The sequence below is a fragment of the Oncorhynchus masou genome, chromosome 31 (genome assembly GCF_036934945.1).
Source record: "Oncorhynchus masou masou isolate Uvic2021 chromosome 31, UVic_Omas_1.1, whole genome shotgun sequence".
Taxonomy (NCBI): Eukaryota; Metazoa; Chordata; class Actinopteri; order Salmoniformes; family Salmonidae; genus Oncorhynchus; species Oncorhynchus masou.
In genome coordinates, this window is record NC_088242.1 from 74,569,060 (window position 1) to 74,589,144 (window position 20,085).

The window sequence follows — 20,085 nt, forward strand, 5'->3', positions numbered from 1 at the left end:
AAAAGGTAGGGGCTTGGATCAGAAAACCAGTCAGTATCTGGTGTGACCACCATTTGCCTCATGCAGCACAACACATCTCCTTCGCATAGAGTTTAATTGTGGACTGTAGAATGTTGTGCAACTCCAATGGCTGTGCGAAGTTGCTGGATATTGGCGGAAACTGTAGCACACCAGTTTCTCCGATCAGGAGCATCCCAAACAATCTCAATGGGTGACATGTCTGGTGAGGATGCAGGCCATGGAAGACCTGGGACATTTTCAGCTTCCAGGAATTGTGTACAGATCCTTGTGACATGGGGCAGTGCATTATCATGCTGAAACATGAGGTGATGGCGGCGGGTGAATGGCACGACAATCGGCCTCAGGATCTCATCACAGTGCATTCAAATTACCATTGTTAAAATTAAATTGTGTTATTTTTCTGTAGCTTATGCCTGCCCATACCATAACCCCACTGCCACCATGGAGCACTCTGTTCACAATGTTGACGTCAGCAAACAGCTCGGCCACACGACGCCATGCAAGCTGTCTGCCATGTGCCCGGTACAGTTGAAACTGGGATTCAGTCGTGAAATGCACACTTCTCCAGCGTGTCAGGTCAAGACCCTGGTGAGGATGACAAGCACACGCAGATGAGCTTCCCTGAGACGGTTTCTGACAGTTTGTGCAGAAATTCTTTGGTTATGCAAACCCACAGTTTCATCAGCTGTCTGGGAAGCTGGTCTCAGACGGTCCCACAGGTAAAGAAGCCGGATGTGGAGGTCCTACACGTGTTCTGCGGTTGTGAGGCCAGTTGGACGTACTGCCAAATTCTCTGAAACGATGTTGGAGGTAGAGAAATTCTCAAGCAACAGCTCTGGTGGACATTCCTGCAGTCAGCATGCCAATTTTACGCTCCCTCAAAACTTGAGACATCTGTGGGATTGTGTTTAGTGACAAAACTGCACATTTTAGAGTGGCCTTTTATTCCTCCCAGCACAAGGTGTACCTCTGTAATGGTCATGCTATTTAATCAGCTTCTTGATATGCCACACCTGTCAGGTGGATGGATTATCTTGGCAAAGGAGAAATGCTCACTAACAGGGATATAAACAAAATGTGTACATTTGAGAGAAATAAGCAGTTTCTGTGTATGGACAATTTCTGGAATATTTTATTACATCTCATGAAATATGGGACCAACACTTTATGTGTTGCGTTTATATTTTTATTCAGTATAGTATTCATGACTCTACCAGAATTGAAAATAACTATAACAGAGCCAGTTGTCTGCAGCCTACAGGCATAGAGCCTCTCAGGCCTCTCTCCCACTGGATCCATCAGACATGCTGATTTACCCACTTCCACAAGCCCCTCTCAGACTCACAAACAGAAGACAAGGAGGAATGGGTATGAGATACAGAGGGAGGGAGGGAGGGAGACAGATAGCTTTTCCATCAATTTGCCTCCTGCCCATGTATAGTCTATAGTGACAGGTCCGTCTACGCTGCCATTCATGCTAACCTTGGAGGGGGTCCCGAGAGAACTCACTGTTGGTCTGCACAGAGAGGTGTGTGTATTAAGTATCGATGGGTATAGAGTGAACATCTGTCTCTCTGCTCTACCATAAAGAACCCTCCCCCAACGTGAGCAAGATAAAGAAGCTGATCGTGGACGACAGGATAAGGAGGGCCGAGCACGCCCCCGTTCACATCGACGGGGTTGTAGTGGAGCGGGTCGACAGCTTCAAGTTCCTTGGTGTCCACATCACTAAGGACCTATCATGGTCCAAACACACCATCATAGTCATGAAGAGGGCACGACAACGCCTATATTTGGCATGGGACCTCAGATCCTAAAAAACAGCTGCACCATTGAGAGTATCCCGACCGCTTGCATCAATGCTTGGTACGGCAACTGTTCGGCCTCCGACCGCAAGGCACTACAGACACATACATACTGACCCCCCCCTCACACACACACACACACACACACACACACACACACACACACACACACACACACACACACACACACACACACACACACACACACACACACACACACACACACACACACTACCCAATTGTCATACTTGAATAACAGTAAAGATACTCTCATAGAAAATGACTCAAGTAAAAGTCACCCAGTAAAACACTACTTGAGTAAAAGTATAAAAGTATTTGGTTTTAAATATACTTCAGTATAAATCAAATTCCTTATATTAAGCAAACCAGAGGGCACCATTTTTGTGTTTTTATTTAGGGATATCCAGGGGCATAATTTACAAAACAAAGCATGTGTTCAGTGATTCTGCCAGATCAGAGGCAGTTGACCAGGGATGTTCTCTTGATAAGTTGCGTGAATTAGACCAAATTCCTGTCCTACTAAGCATTCAAATGGTAATGAGCATTTTTGGGTGTCAGGCAAAATGTATGTAGTAAAAAGTACATTATTTAGGAATATAGTGAAGTAAAAGTTAAAGTTGTGAAAGGTATTCATAGTAAAGGACAGATACCCCAATAAACTACTTAAATAGTACTTTTTAATTAAGTACACCACTGCACATACACAAACACACACATTCACATTCCTTTTACACCCTTCACATACGCTTCTGCTACTCTCTGTTTATTATCTATGCATAGTCACTTAACCCCACCTACATATTACCTCAATCACCGTTCCTCGACAAACCCGTTCCCCTACACATTTTGTATTTTTATTTAACCTTTATTTAACAAGACAAGTCAGCTAAGAACAAATTCTTATTTACAATGACGGCCTACCCTGTCCAAACCCCAATGACGCTGGGCCAATTGTGCGCCGCCCTTTGGGACTCCCAATCAAGGCTGGTTGTAATACAGCCTGGAATCGAACCAGGGTCTGTAGTGACATCTCTAGCACTGAGATGCAGTGCCTTAGACCACTCCGCCACTCAGGAGGCCACATTACACGACTGCGCATGCGCACACACGCACACACACACACACACACACACACACACACACACACACACACACACACACACACACACACACACACACACACACACACACATATACTTGTATACTATTGTTTGTACAGATGAACGTGGTACCATCAGGCATTTGGAAATTGTACCCAAGGATGAACCAGACTTGTGGAGGTCTACACTTTATCTTCTGAGGTCTTGGCTGATTTCTTTTGATTTTTCCATGATGTCAAGCAAAGAGGCACTGAGTTTGAAGGTAGGCCTTGAAATACATCCTCAGGTACACCTTCAATTGACTCAAATTATGTAAATTAGCATATCAGAAGCTTATAAAGCCAGCTTATAAAGCAATTTTCCAAGCTGTTTAAAGGCACAGTCAACTTAGTGTATGTAAACTTCTGACCCATAACAATATTCAACAACTGAGACATAAACTGAACAAGTTCCACAGACATGTGACTCACAGAAATTGAATAATTTGTCCCTGAACGAAGGGGGGGTCAAAATCAAAAGTAACAGTCGGTATCTGGTGTGGCCACCAGCTGCATTATGTACTGCATTGCATCTCCTCCTCATGGACCGCACCAGATTTGCCAGTTCTTACTGTGAGATGTTACTCCACTCCACTCTTACAGCAAGGCACCTGCAAGTTCCCGGACATTTCTAGCCCTCACCCTCCGATCCAACAGGTCCCAGACTTGCTCAATGGGATTGAGATCCGGGCTCTTCGCTTGCCATGGCAGAACACTGACATTCCTGTCTTGCAGGAAATCAAGCACAGAACGAGCAGTATGGCTGGTGGCATTGTCATGCTGGAGGGTCATGTCAGGATGAGCCTGCAGGATGGGTACCACATGAGGGAGGAAGATGTGTTCCCTGTAACGCACAGCGTTGAGATTGCCTGCAATGACAACAAGCTCAGTCTGATGATGCTGTGACACACCGCCCCAGACCATGACGGACCCTAAACCTCGAAATCGCTCCCGCTCCAGAGTAGAGGCCTCAGTGTAACGCTCATTCCTTCGACGATAAACGTGAATCCGACCATCACCCCCGGTGAGACGAAACCGCGACATGTCAGTGAAGAACAATTTTTGCCAGTCCTGTCTGGTTCAGCGACGGTGGGTTTGTGCCCATAGGCGACGTTGTTGTCGGTGATGTCTGGTGAGGACCTGCCTTTACAACAGGCCTACAAGCCCTCAGTCCAGACTCTCTCAGCCTATTGAGGACAGTCTGAGCACTGATGGAGGGATTGTGCGTTCCTGGTGTAACTCAGGCAGTTGATGTTTCCATCCTGTAACTGTCCCGCAGGACAATTTTTTTTATTGTAGACCTCCACAAGTTTGGGTCATCCTTGGGAGCAATTGGACCACGCAGCCGTCATACCGATCAGGAAGGAGGTGCGTTCCGACTCCTTGAGATGAACGTACATTGGTGCGAAAAGTGCAAATAAATCCCAGAACAAGAGCAAAGGACCTTGTGAAGATGCTCGAGGAAACAGGTACAGGAAACAGATATCTATATACACAATGAGTCCTATATCGATATAACCTGAAAGGCAGCTCAGCAAGAAGAAGCCACTGCTCCAAAACCGCCATAAAAAAAGCCAGACTACGGTTTGCAACTGCACATGGGGACAAAGATGGTACTTTTTGGAGAAATGTCCTCTGGTCTGATGAAACAAAAATAGAGCTGTTTGGCCATAATGACCCTAGTTATGTTTGGAGGATTGCAAGCTGAGAACGCCATCCCAACCGTGAAGCACAGGGGTGGCAGCATCATGTTGTGGCGGTGCTTTGCTGCAAGAAGGACTGGTGCACTTCACAAAATAGATGGCATCATGAGGGTGGAAAATGTTGTGGATATATTGAAGCAACATCTCAAGACATCAGTCAGGAAGTTAAAGCTTGGTCGCAAATGGGTCTTCCAAATGGACACTGACCCCAAGCATACTTCCAAAGTTGTGGCAAAATGGCTTAAGGTATTGGAGTGGCCATCACAAAGCCCTGACCTCAATCCTATAGAAAATTTGTGGGCAGAACTGAAAAAGCGTGAGAGAGCAAGGAGGCCTACAAACCTGACTCAGTTATAACAGCAGGAGGAATGGGCCAAAATTCAAAGCTGGGGAAGGCTACCCGAAACGTTTGACCCAAGTTAAACAATTTCAAGGCAATGCTACCAAATACTAATTGAGTGTATGTAAACTTCTGACCCACTGGGAATGTGATGAAAGAAATAAAAGCTGAAATAAATCATTCTCTCTACTATTATTCTGACAAATCACATTCTTAAAATAAAGTGGTGCTCCTAACTGACCTAAAACAGGGAATTTTTACAAGGATTAAATGTCAGGAATTGTGAAAAACTGAGTTTAAATGTATTTGGCTAAGGTGTATGTAAACTTCCGACTTCAACTTCCGACTTCAATTTATTTAGTAAATGTTTCTTACTTACTTTATAAAAAAATCTGCATTGTTGGTTAAGGGCTTGTAAGTAAGCATTCCCACGGTAAGGTCTACACCTGTTGTTTTCGGGCACATGACAAATAAATTTTGATTTGATTACGCTGCCTTTTTAAATAGAATAGGGTGAAAAGGGCACTTAAACTGGTTAAGTTTGCCTCCATCTTGATATAAATATCTTCTTGTCTATAGTTCAGAAAGACATGCTATTCTAGAGTATGCTAGCTTATTGACAGTGTTACACCTCTGTATGACGTGTTATTGCAGTGTTACAGCTTATTGGCTGTGAGTTTGCACTTCATAATGTTGTGTTATTGCAGAGGGGAACAGCTTATTGACTGTGTATTTGATAAGGGAATTTTTATCAATAATGACTAATTATGTATACATTTCAATCAGGACTGACTAATCAGAATACTATTATGTTACTGTATATGTACTAATCCGAATACTATTATGTTACTGTATATGTACTAATCAGAATACTATTATGTTACTGTATATGTATGAATTTTCTTTCTTAATCCTAGTACTGAATATAATGTGTGTAAATATAATCAAGATTTAGAACAATGACTGTCTGTTCCTTGGTAGAAATGAATGAACGATATCTTCAGACGGGCTAGAATGCTTATCTACACAAGAAGACTTTGTCTCATAAATTATATTAAATTGGTAGGGAGACGAGGTGGGAAGGCTTGAGATACTGCCTTTGTACCAGGGTGGGAGAAGAGACGGGTTGGTACTGGAACTAATGACGTAATTTTCAGTTTATAACCTGTGGTAAACTGTATCGTGTTCAGTACTCTCGTGAATAAACTCTGCTGATTGACTTTAAGACTGGGCTCTGTCCATTATTATAGAATAAGGGTCTTACAAATCCTTATGAATTGACAGAGTGTTTAATTTTAATTGGGTATTAAAACATAGAGCAATTTAATTCCTGTAACAGTATTCATACCTCACTATGACGGGTTGTTACAGAATGACAGATCTCACTGGTTGGCTGCTGGTGTTATAAGGCCGAAGAAATCTAGTCGCTTATTTCTGACCATATATACAAATACTAAAAATGTGATTCCTTTTTCTGCAGAACTGTGTGGCTTTTTTTATATTGTTTCCAGACAATTTTCCCTTCCCACCACAGCTGACACAAGTAGTGTTGTTATGCACTCTATTAGCTGCCTGGGTTCCTTTGAGGATTAGCTGATTTCACGCTCTAATCAGACAGACAGCAATAGTCCAATGACTTCCTGACTGTTCAGTCACATCACATAAATCTGACAAGGAGAGTCCTGCCTTAAGGTACTCACCGGCACTAATACTCCCATGTGCACTTACAGCAGCCTTGCTGGTAGGTCATTGAGGAGTAGGTTGTTTCTATTTCACCATCACTGTTCTTGTCTGCCTCATTATTGAGAATATGAAGATGTTCATCAACCTTCTGGTCACCATGAATATGCTAGTGAGGTCCCTGAAGGGGTCCCACTCTGAGCCCATTGTCAGACCCTTGCTATCAGATGAATTATTCCCCAGTGAACAGGCCAGGCTGTGGGATGGGAAGCCTGGCCTGGCGGCATTAGCACCAGCAAGCCCCTGTCCTCCAGAGTAGATGGATACCTGATGCTGCCAGCGGGAAGCTGATCACAGTGCTGTGGAGGGATCTCTTTGCTACCACAACTCCTGGATCCCCTTACAAGGGCTGGCCACTGGCTGCAATGTAGTGCTGCTCCAAGAACAAACTATTCCTGTCTACAACAGCTGAGCTCTGTTGTCTATCAGTGTTCAGATATGATCCTGTCTTTAAGTATGTGCTCCAAATACAGATCATATATAGGACCCAGGAGTTTTAATTGACCCTCTGATCTAACCAGGAAGAACTCTAGTAGACTATTAAGAGTTCTTTCCTTGTCAGGTCATAAGGTCAGGAAAAACCTGCCCTACCCATATAGTGTGACTGACCTCTCCTGACAGGTCTCCATCTTCCATCTGTGTGTGTGTGTGTGTGTGTGTGTGTGTGTGTGTGTGTGTGTGTGTGTGTGTGTGTGTGTGTGTGTGTGTGTGTGTGTGTGTGTGTGTGTGTGTGTGTGTGTGTGTGTGTGTGTGTGTGTGTGTGTGTGTGTGTGTGTGTGACCATGCTGTCCCCGTCCTGAGCCTATGATCTCACCCTGTCTGCACTCCAACCATCTGGAGGCTGAACTGAAGCCCTGCCATATGGTCACCACAGCAACCCTTAACGCACCACTGTTTCCAGGAAGAATAGGCTTCAGTTGAACTTCCCTCTGCCATCTACAAAGGGCTCAGCAAAGTCTACCTAAACTAATTGACAACACATTCAAAACATGTACAGTGCCAACACAGAAGAAAACACTCATTCTCTGATTGAAAGACTCGATGACAACACAGTGTGTTAGTGGAGCAGCAGATCAGATCAACAGCAATGTGGCGCGCATGAGGTGGGAGCAGCAACAGGCCTAGTACCTGTGTGTGTGTGTGTGTGTGTGTGTGTGTGTGTGTGTGTGTGTGTGTGTGTGTGTGTGTGTGTGTGTGTGTGTGTGTGTGTGTGTGTGTGTGTGTGTGTGTGTGTGTGTGTGTGTGTGTGTGTGTGTGTGTGTGTGTGTGTGTGTGTGTGTGTGTGTGTGTGTGTGTGTGTGTGTGTGTGTGTGTGTGTGTGTGTGTGTGTGTGTGTGTGTGTGTGTGTGTGTGTGTGTGTGTGTGTGGGATTACCCTTTAAGGTTGAGGGCAGCTCTAATCCCATCCCAGGATTATTACTGAGACACAGACACATGAGAGGGACCTGGTCTAACCGCTCTTTATATAAACCCCACCCCCACTAACCCTGATCACACTATAAACCTCTGAAAGCTGGAGGATGGAGAACTATAGCTTTCACAAAACAGGCTCACACAGGGCACTGTGAGCATCATTCATACAGGTACATCCTCACACCCACCAATCGCTTCCCTGTCCTTGAAGACACAAACACAGGTAAAGGGAAGTTTACAATGTAAACTTCTCATGTTTTGCTAGCACAGACTGGAATATGTTCCGGGATTCCTCCGATGGCATTGAGGAGTACATCACATCAGTCATTGGCTTCATCAATAAGTGCATCGATGACGTCGTCCCCACAGTGACCGTACGTACATACACCAACCAGAAGCAATGGATTACAGGCAGCATCCACACTGAGCTAAAGGCTGGAGTTGCCACTTTCAAGGAGCGGGACTCTAACCCGGAAGCTTATACGAAGTCCTGCTATGCCCTCCGACGAACCATCATACAGGCAAAGTATCAATACAGGACTAAGATCGAATCGTGCTACACCAGCTTTGACCCTCATCGGCTGTGGCAGGGCTTGCAAACCATTACGGACTACAAAGGGAAGCACGCCGAGAGCTGCACAGTGACACAAGCCTGCCAGACAAGCTAAACTACTTCTATGCTCGCTTCGAGACAAATAACAATGAAAAGTGCATGAGAGCACCAGCTGTTCCGGAAGACTGTGTGATCACTCTCTCCGTAGCCGATGTGAGTAAGACCTTTAAACAGGTCAACATTCACAAGGTCGCAGGGCCAGACGGATTACCAGGACGTGTACTGCGAGCATGCGCTGACCAACTGGCAAGTGTCTTCACTTACATTTTCAACCTCTCCCTGTCCAAGTCTGTAACACCAACATGTTTTAAGCAGACCACCATAGTGCCTGTGCTCAAGAACACTAAGGTAACCGGCCTAAATGACTACTGACCCATAGCACTCACGTCTGTAGCCATGAAGTGCTTTGAAAGGCTGGTTACGGCTCACATCAACACCATACCGCCCCAACATATCCACAGATTATGCAATCTCTATTGCACTCCACACTGCCCTTTCCCACCTGTACAAAAGGCACACCTATGTGAGAATGCTATTCATTGACTACAGCTCAGCGTTCAACACCATAGTGCCCTCAAAGCTCATCAATAAGCTAAGGACCATGGGAATAAAACCCTCCCTCTGCAACTGGATCCTGGACTTCCTGACAGTCCGCACCCAGGGTAGATAACAACACATCTGCCACGCTGATCCTTAACACAGGGGCCCCTCAGGGGTGTGTGCTCAGTCCCCTCCTGTACTCCCTGTTCACTCATGACTGCACGGCCAGGCACGACTACAACACCATCATTAAATTTTCCAATATCACTATAGTGGTAGGCCTGATCACTGACAACGATGAGACAGCCTATAGGGAGGAGGTCAGAGACCTGGCTGTGTGGTGCCAGGACAACAACCTTTCCCTCAATGTGATCAAGACAAAGGAGATGATTGTGGACTACAGGAAAAAGAGGACCGAGCACGCCCCCATTCTCATCAACAGGGCTGCAGTGGAGCAGGTTGAGGGCTTCAAGTTCCTTGGTGTCCACATCCCCAAGCCATGAAGAGGGCACAACAAGACGTATTCCCCCTCAGGAGACTGAAAAGATTTGGCATGGGTCCTCAGATCTTCCAAAGTTCTACAGCTGACTGGTTGCATCACTGCCAGGCATGGCAACTGCTCGGCCTCTGACCGTTCGGCACTACAGAGGGTAGTGCGAACAGCCCAGTACATCACTGGGGACAAGCTTCCTGCCATCCAGGATATCTATAACAGGCCTTAAAAATTGTCAAAGACTCTTACCACCCTAGTCATAGACTGTTCTCTCTGCTATCGCACGGCAAGTGGTACCGGAGCGCCAAGTCTTGGACCTACCAAGACGCTTCTAAACAACTTCTACCCCCAAGCCATAAGACTCCTGAACATCTAGTCAAATGGCTACCCAGACTATTTGCACTCCCCACCTCATTACACCACTGCCACTCTCTGTTGTCATCTATGCATAGTCACTTTAATAACTCTACCTACATGTACATACTACCTCAACTGACCGGTGCCACCGCACATAACTCTGTATCAGTACCATGTATATAGTCTCGCTATAGTTGTACACTGTATATAGACTTTCCTTTCTCTACTGTGCCATTGACTTGTTTGTGTTATTGGCTTGTTTGTTTACTCCATGTGTAACTCTGTGTTGTTGTCTGTGTCACACTGCTTTGCTTTATCTTGGCCAGGTCGCAGTTGCAAATGAGAATTTGTTCTCAACTAGCCTACCTGGTTAAATAAAGGTGAAATAAATTTTTAAAAGTTATTTTCTTGCTGCTCTTTAATTACTTGTTACTTTTATCTCTTATTTTTTTGAAACCGCATTGTTGGTTAGGGGCTCGTAAGTAAGAATTTCACTGTAAGGTGAGTACACCTGTTGTATTCGGCGCATGTGACTAATACAATTTCATTTGATTTAGCTGCACCTGCGTTTGTCAATTTGACAAAATTCTATTCTTCTCTTCTGTACCTATTGTTGTATCATTTCATTATGAGCTCCCTTACAGACTGCTGTTTCATGCCTCTGTCTGTCAACACTGCGCTGGATCACAAAACAGTATGACGTCTCCATCAGTATGAGTTGAGTCATCTCCATCGTAGGCGTACTGTAGTGTACATACGCACACATTCCATTCAGAATCCAGAAATGGGCTGTGGACAGCTGCCAATACCAGCAAGAATTCTTGCAAACCCTAAACAACGCACACATACCCTCTCTGAACTCAGCAGGCAGCAAGCTCACAACCTTCAATGTCTCGCTCTTCTTCTTGCCTCTGTTTATGCGTCTGCTCTGTCTTTAACCAGCCATATTACTCGTTTCCAGACAAACAAACACAACTGAATAGAATAGACCCCTGTGCTGCTGTTCAGTGAACCACTGGGTCTTTGATCAAAGGTTAGATCAAAATCACATTCAATCTGGGGAAAAGGAATTCCATCCTGTACATCTGAGTGGGAATTCCATCCTGTACATCTGAGTGGGAATTCCATCCTGTACATCTGAGTGGGAATTCCATCCTGTACATCTGAGTGGGAATTCCATCCTGTACATCTGAGTGGGAATTCCATCCTGTACATCTGAGTGGGAATTCCATCCTGTACATCTGAGTGGGAATTCCATCCTGTACATCTGAGTGGGAAACTGGAAATAGAAAACTCTATTTTACTCTTTCACACTACACAGTGGTTTACAGTTTCTCCATCGCTATTTATTTGATGAATTTGGTAACTGCACCTCTATATCAACTAGTCAATACTGCCCAGGTAACTAGTCAATAGCCCTGGATCATACTGCCCTTTATTCACACCACTGACAGCCTATTGATCCTCAGTGGCATGGGCACCCGCAAACCAACCACTCCAACCTGTGGTTGGTAACCTCCTGTTCCCACACCTCCAGTAGACCTGCTGCATGCCAGTACATTTCGCTCACTGCCTACACTCCGCCCTCAGCCAGGCTCTGAGAATGTACCAAACAAGCCATGCACCAGGCTGGCTGTTTCACAGAAACAAGAAATCCCAGCAGTTCTCAGAACTCTAAGAAGCTGAAAGACACGGAGAAAGACTTGGCTAGAGAAGAAATTCAGAGTCTGCTCTAACAGTGGGTGATCTGTGGTGCCTCAGAGCAGGTGTTTTGTCTCGTGATCTGACATGGCATGCAGTGCTCCGAGGTAAGAGAGAGAACGCTATACAGAACCCTGCCCAACACATACACCTGCACAGCAGATGTTCCTAGCAGTACTCACACTCTGCCTACTTTCCTCATCTCTTTCTCTCTCGCTCCTCTCGCTCTGATATCCTAATATACGCAACATGACCAAAAGTGTGTGGATTCGGCTATTTCAGCCACACCCTGTGCTGACAGGTGTATAAATCGAGCACATAACCATGCAATCTCCATAGACAAAACATTGGCAGTACAATGGCCTTATTGAAGAGCTCAGTGACATTCAATGTGGCACCATCATAGGATGCCACCTTTCAGACAAGTCAGTGTGTCACATTTCTGCCCTGGTCAACTGTAAGTGCTGTTATTGTGAAGTGGAAATGTCTAGGAGCAACAACGGCTCAACCGCGAAGTGGTAGGCCACACAAGCTCACAGAACAGGACTGCTGAAGCGTGTAGCGCGTAAAAATGGTCTGTCTTCAGTTGCAACTCTCACTACCGAGTTTCAAACTGTCTCTGGAAGCAACGTCAGCACAATATCTGTTTGTCGGGAGCTTCATGAAATGGCTTTCCATGGCCGAGCAGCCACAGACACAAACCTAAGATCACAGGGCGCAATGCCAAGCGTTGGCTGGAGTGGTGTAAAGCTCGCCGCCTGGCAGTCTGACGGAAGAATGTGGGTTTGGTGGACGTCAGGAGAACGCTACCAGCACCAATGCATTGTGCCAACTGTAAAGTTTGGTGGAGGAATAATGGTTCGGGCTAAGCCCCTTAGTTCCAGTGAAGATAAATCTTAACACTACAGCATACAATGACATTCTAGACGATTCTGTGCTTCCAGCTTTGTGGCAACAGTTTGGGGAAGGTCCTTTCCTGTTTCAGCATGACAATGCCCCCATGCACAAAGCGAGGTCCATACAGAAATGGTTTGTCAAGATCAGTGTGTAAGAACTTGACTGGCCTGCACATACCCTGACCTCAACCCCATCGAACACCTTTGGAATTAATTGGAATGCCGACAGCGAGCCAGGCCTAATATCCCAACATCAGTGCCTGATCTCACTAATGCTCTTGGCTGAATGGAAGCAGGTCACCGCAGAAATGTTCCAACATCTAGTGGAAAGCCTTCCCAGAAGAGTGGAGGCTGTTAGAGCAGCAAAGGGGGGACCAACTCCATATTGATGCCCATGATTGTGGAATGAGATGTTAGACGAGAAGGTGTCCACATACACTACATGATCAAAAGTATCTTCCTCCTTTAGTCCACCTATATTAAAACTCCATAACTATTAATATTTGATTTTACTCTGTCACTAATGACAGTTATTATCCTTGTTTAAATGTATTTTTGATGTATCTAAACAGGAAAATCCCATTGAGACCAAGGCCTCTTTTACATGGGAGCCCTACACACAATCATACAATTCAAAATATTTACAATTCCTATGGAGGGGTAGTATAATATTTACAATTCCTATGGAGGGGTAGTATAATATTTACAATTCCTATGGAGGGGTAGTATAATATTTACAAGCAGTAAAAAAAAAAATGTACTTACAAAAAAAACGTTTATGAAAAACAATCACATTCCCCATGAAAAAATAACCTATTGCCCATAATAAAGTGTGCGCTCTTAAAAAAACAAATGCTATGTAGAACCTAAAAGGGTTCTTCGGCTAACCCCATAGGAGATTCCTTTTTGGCTCCAGGTAGAACCCTTTTTGGTTTCATGTAGAACACTTCCCACAAAGGGTACTACCTGGAACCCAAATTGGTTCTACCTGGAACCAAAAAAGGGTTCTACCTGGAGCTAAAATGGGTTCTACCTGGAACCAAAAAGGGTTCTACCTGGAACCAAAAAGGGTTATCCTATGGGGACAGCCGAAGAACCCTTTTGGAACCCTTTTTCCTAAGAGTGTAGTGTGCTATGAGAAAGTGCGTCCAATGGCACAGTGGCAGTGTACAGTGGCAGCTGCATGGCGATATCACCACAGTCCAAAGCCAGAATGTATGCCGACTGAATGATTTGTTTTCTGCTATTTAACTCAGGCATGCCCTATTCCTAAAAGGAAGCCCATTTTAATTATTAACTAACTTTAACTCATCAACATGTTTTTGAAAGATAGCTTTTAGTCAATCCAGATACCCACATATTTATAAGCGAGGACACGATCAATGTGGGCACCGTGCAATATACATAAATCATAAATCATCAGATACATTTGTAAGCATTTGCATTAAGCGTGCAAAGACAGCAGGATTGTGGAGGCATAAATTCACTGTCTCTCTCCCAGTCCTATACATAACACAAATGCATTCCCAGGCACACACAAACTCACACAACAGTACACACAACAGTATACTCAATGCACACACACACACACACACACACACACACACACACACACACACACACACACACACACACACACACACACACACACACACACACACAGACACACACACACACACAGAGCTGCTCCTCGGGGTAAGAGCAGCTGGTGCAGCCTTAGTTGAGCGTGTGCTGGGTAAACACAAGGGAATCTCTCTGACTATGCTAAAAACAGAAGCGCGGCCAATGGGCTTTACACCAGCATGCCAACCCACAATAACACCACTAAAACACTACCTAAAGCACTCCTGCATGACTACATCGGAGCACGGTTTGAATTTGCATATTGTTTTGAATGTAGTAGCAGTGTGTGTTTGTGTTTGTGCATGAGTGCGGGTAAGGGAGACGGGGGGGTTGACTTTTAATGTTAGCTAGAGGAGATCTTAATGGAGGCGTCTTCAGGTCCCTCTCTGGAGAGTGAGGAGAGAAGAGAAAACCCTTTCTTCCCTCTTTTCCCTTCTCCCTCTGTGTTTCTCTATCTCCCTTTTCCCTCCCTCCTCTCAGCCTTTCTTTCCATGTGAATTAGCTGATTAAACCCCAGCTTATAAAGCAGTTTGCTGAAATAAATCTTCAATGAAGTAGATTGAGCAACCACAAAGAATATATTATTTTCACTAATCTATGCTTCTTGGACTGCCAGCTATAGCCCAGCTAATTCCCCAGACCTTTGCTACTGGCCTCTTGTGACTGTACCGAGAGATTGTGGAGGGATGTGGTAGCTAGCTAGTAGAGAACGGCAAGGATGGGCTAGTGGACTCACTGGGCTGACAGATACCATAGGTGTTTTGTGCTGGGATTATGTACGGGTGAGGATGGAAGCGAGCGTTGGATCCCTTCTGTATGGAATCCCATTAGCCAGCCTGTCAATGGCCACTCTGTGTGATGAGCTCATGCTAAAAGCCCCATCAATCTCATCAGTGTTTCGGTGAACCAGCAGCACTCTGTGACATCAATGCCCCATAGAGTGGCAGTGGACAAGGGAGGATCTGGTTAGAGACTTTTAAAAAATGGTTCCACCAGCACAATGTGTCCATCATGCCAGTAATGAGTCAATGGACCAAAGCTCTGTCATGTAGCAGCCTCTGGGGGAGGTTAGATAAGAGTCAATCTCTGGACAGCAGCTTTTTGAGCTTTCAATAGCCAGATGGGCCAGTTGTGCTGGTCAGAGTGGTTGACCAGTTTCCTAGGTGTGGTCCTAGACTAGTATCACCACTACCTACGGTCTGTTAGTATCACTACAACCTTTACATTAAGCTGACAACAGACAGGGACTCCAACTCCCATGTTGACTCTCACCATTTGATATGATTGCCCATAGTCCTCTGAGGTTATGATTCAAATATGTCATGTGTCTGTACTGTATGGCAAGGATGAATAGTCTCTCTGTATAGATGGTCTCTCCACAGATGAAAGGGAGATGAGAAATAGAATACAAAGAGAGAAAAGCAAGCAAGTAAGGTTGAGCGAAATGTGGTTGACTGAATAACAACCGTGTAAAGCAGTTCAAGTGAATGGAGAGCACTGCTCTAATGATTTGCTACTTATTTGCTCTCACAACAAAACTTGTGAGCGAAAAAGCCATTACTTCCTTCCATGGAGAAGATGAAGCTGTAATCACGTAGTGCCAGGCCCTGCACGGGTATGTCTGTAACAGCGATAAGCCCTCTCTGGAAATGTGCATTTCTGTTCCCCTCAAAACATGGTTTTATCAAATAGATCCTTTAAGAAAGCTATGCTAGAGAGAGGGAGGGAGAGAGAGAACGAGAGAGAGAACGAGAGAGAGAGAGAGAGAGAGAATGAGAGAAATGAGAGAGAAATAAGAGAGAAAGAGATGGAGAGAGCTGAGATTGAGGACCAGGGGCTAATCTGCCTTCTTATTCTCCTTTAAATAGAAATACAGGCATAACTCATGAAGATTTCACTAGCCGCATAGTGTAATCTTAAAAAGAAGAAAAAACACTAGCACATGAGGTAGTATTGCAGAGGGTTACCAAATAAAATGAAACTAAATGAAACTGCATTTTGATGAGGGAACAAACATATTTCCTGTTACCATACGATTAGTAAGTGGAACTATAGCCAGACATTTAGCCCGTTGAAAGGCTGCAGGTGTTCAGCTATCCAGGACACTAAAGAGCATCCCCCATGAGAACAGGAAGTGGCTATGTTGTCAGTCGGTGGCAGCCGAACAGAAAAACTCCTGCTGAGCGAACAAATAGAGCTCAAAGATTCTGATTGCTTTTGTCTCCTGAGCCATTCAAATTAATGATCAGAGTTTTGTCTGTAAAGCGAGGAGGCTTTTTCCAGCTAATGAGTAATTAGCAGGTGTGCTGGATCTCCTGGAGCATACAGGGATGATGGCTTCCTGTTTATACACAGATAAATATTCACTGTGCAAGCTATGGCTTTGTTATTCAACTAGGCCTATCTTCCACATATATACTGCAGATGCTGTAGATGAGAACAGGTAGCAAACACTGAGATGGATTGTAAAAAGTTATCCCTATAGCAGTCTCTTTCTCTCCTTCTCATTCTATTTCAATTTCCATTCCTCACTTTTCATTTCCATCTTTGGGTTTTTCTCTTGAAGCCTAATTCTAGGACCACAGGGCCGACTACATCCCCTACATTCCTCGCTCCCCTGGTCTGTGCTGAACGTAAGGCTCTCTCTGAGCTTCCCTCCCCCAGCCACCAACCCTCAAAGCCGTACCTCTCAGTGCACCTCACAAATGGCATTTCAATTGCTCTTCCTGAAATGTACTATTCCTGCATGCCACTCTAAGCATCCACGTCATCTTTGTCCAGCCAGTGTTATTGCTCCTAACCACACCCGAGTTGACCTCATCTCAGGCCCCAGCAGGGAGATTTCTGTGCTCCCCACAATGACAGGCAGAGCAGGGCCCTGGCCCTGGTGCTGATGCAGCAGGAGTCACTCCAACAGAGAGCCATGGACAGAGGCAAAGCTGCACAGCCTCTCTCTCTTCTGACTGACACATAGCACACTAAACCATTAGAGCTTCAGCGACCACACAGAGGGGGGTTGAACTACAGGGCACTACAGGGAATCTCCTCTCTACCCACAGCTGAGCACATACCAAAGATGGTTAACTAGAACACCCATCTATACCCACTGGCCTGTATAACATTGTGAGCCTGATGGATAGTTATATAAAGTGGTAATTGAATCATGGACTCTATCCTGTAGCAATCACAAAGCAGCTGGACTTGGCTAATAAAGAAGGATAATCATGGGAATTTCATTAAGCTCTTTTTTATGTTACAAAATAAAACTGATTATGGAACAGGATGGTCCTCTAAAACTGGGAACAATAGGAGCCATTCTCCAGATTAACATGTCCAAATGAATTATGCAAACAAACAAAACAATAAAACAACATGACATAGAAAGACTGGACTATAAACAATAGGGGAGCGTCTTTTAAGAGCATTAATGGGCGATATCCAGAATGCAGAATTGGTTTTGATCAAACTCACTGACCGTGATGGGGCATTAGGAATGAAGGGGTATAGATGGAGATAAAGAGCTAGAAACAGAGCGTGGTGGGGAAGAGAGGGGAGCATCCGAGGTATAGTGTGTTTCAGGGCAGGCTGGGTGAGATAAGGGTGAGGAGTCAGCCCCAGCCCCAACTCCAGCCCCAACTGCATCCCCAGCTCCATCCCTATCCCCAGCTTCAGCCCCAGTCCCAGCTTCATCCCCAGCCCCAGCTCCATCCCTATCCCCAGTCCCAGCTCCAGCTTCACCCCCAGCTCCAGCTCCATCCCCAGCTCTAGCCCCAGCTCCGACTCCCTCCCCAACTGCATCCCCAGCTCCAGCCCCAGCTCCATCCCTATCCCCAGCTTCAGCCCCAGGCCCAGCTCCAGCTTCACCCCCAGCTCCATCCCCAACTGCATCCCCAGCTCCACCCCCAGCTCCAGCCTTAGCCCCAGCTCCAACTCCCTCCCCAACTGCATCCCCAGCTCCACCCCCAGCTCCAGCCTTAGCGCCAACTCCATCTCCTCTCAGCACAGCACTCCGCCTCTGCATTCCTGAGGGCTGGCACAGCACCAGACAGCCCCACCCACTGAGGCAGGCCAGACTGGCAACAATGAGCAGAGCCCCAGACACTCATCCACTCACAATACAAACAACAACATCATCACCATTGCCATACTGACTGACTCTCATATTTCCATCATCAGTAACAGTAAGAAATGCAGCTGTCAACAGCAGAACCCTTTCTGCTAACAATTAGACAACAGCATAAGACATAACACAGTATTTAATCATGAACACACACTACACACTGTACTACTCTATAATTTTCTGCTAGCTCACCTCAAAACTAATTTCCATGATTGACAATTGATTTAAAAACACATCAACAGCGCCGATAACATCAACAGTAGCACTGGCAAACAACTCACTTCAACACAACAGTCAACAGCCATTGGAACAAAAACACAGTGACTCCAATTGCAATAAGGTCAACATCAATAGCAGAGAGCTTTAGCCAACAATGTAAGCTAAAAATGAGGTTTTCCCTATAAACAACTCTCCTCTCCCACCCCATCCCTCTCTCCCTTCCCTTCCTCCCATCCCCTCCATGCCACAGCCTCACCTCTCTTCTGGATGATGATCCTGAGTAGTGGATTGGCTGAGGACAGGGCCTTGTAGAAGTTGTCATCGTTGTTGATTGGCAGCAGGTCACCATAGATGTCGGCATACCCCAGCAGCACCTCCACACTGGGGATGCGGTGAACAGTCTGCAGCAGGCGGTAGAACTCCTGAAAGCCACCGGTGCCGCTCTTCTTCAGGGCGAAACGTCTGTACTCCGCCTCAAACTAGAACACAAAGGTCAGAGAACATTGTGTCATGAAAACAATCATGCAAACTCATAACGAATGGTGCAGCAACAAACCCCAAACAATTGATCTAGACTCCAATAAAAGCCTCTGTCATAACATTGCTCTTCACTAAACAATTTCAAATTCCCCTCTATTGCTTTTCATGAATGCATTCTGGTCCTCATAACATAACATAACCTAGGTATTAATTTGACTAGACATAGAACTAAACCTATAGACATGGTCCAGTATGTAACAACTAGGACCATGTTCTGGGATGTCTCACTAGGTGCGACACGGTGGAGTGTGGGTCATTGTGAGGTAGCTGTGTAGCACAGATACATAAAGATTGTTTAGGGGACAACACAAGCTGTGAGATATGCTTGTCTGTCTGGAGCTGCTGCCCTGCAAGGCCAGTGAATTTATCTCTGTGGTGCGTATCACATGGAAACACACACAGAAGGTTGTGTCACTCCTCTCACATAATGTGCAATCCCATCCTTGTCTGGGGCCACAGACTTCCTCAATCACAAAGACAGGGAGACAGATAGAAAACAGATTGGCAGACAGACAGATTACAGAGGGAAGGAAAAACAGGCAGGCAAGCAGAGAGAGGACGGGAAAACAGGGCTAGACAGTCTGGAGTGGACTGAAGAGTACTGGATGGTGCACCACCAGTTTAAGCCCATTGGGTGTTTTCATAATAGCATGATTGACTGGTTTGTGTGTCCAACCATATTGACAGACTGAAACAAATAATGAGTACTTGAGAAAATGAGTGGCCCAGGGCCTAATCACCTTTTCCTCTCACCACTCTAACTCTGCAGGGGTTTACTACTGAAGAAGAAGAATATATTGCAT

The 20,085-nt window shown here is 45.3% G+C and overlaps 1 protein-coding gene across 1 annotated transcript in view; it reads right to left on the reverse strand.

Annotated features, from left to right (window-relative positions):
- The window catches only part of pard6a (par-6 family cell polarity regulator alpha), a 35,575-nt gene that overhangs the window by 11,369 nt on the left and 4,121 nt on the right, over nucleotides 1-20,085 (reverse strand). The window contains exon 2 of the mRNA XM_064951937.1: nucleotides 18,999-19,221. Within this exon, the coding sequence (XP_064808009.1) occupies nucleotides 18,999-19,221 (223 nt within the window). The remainder of the gene's footprint in view (nucleotides 1-18,998; nucleotides 19,222-20,085) is intronic.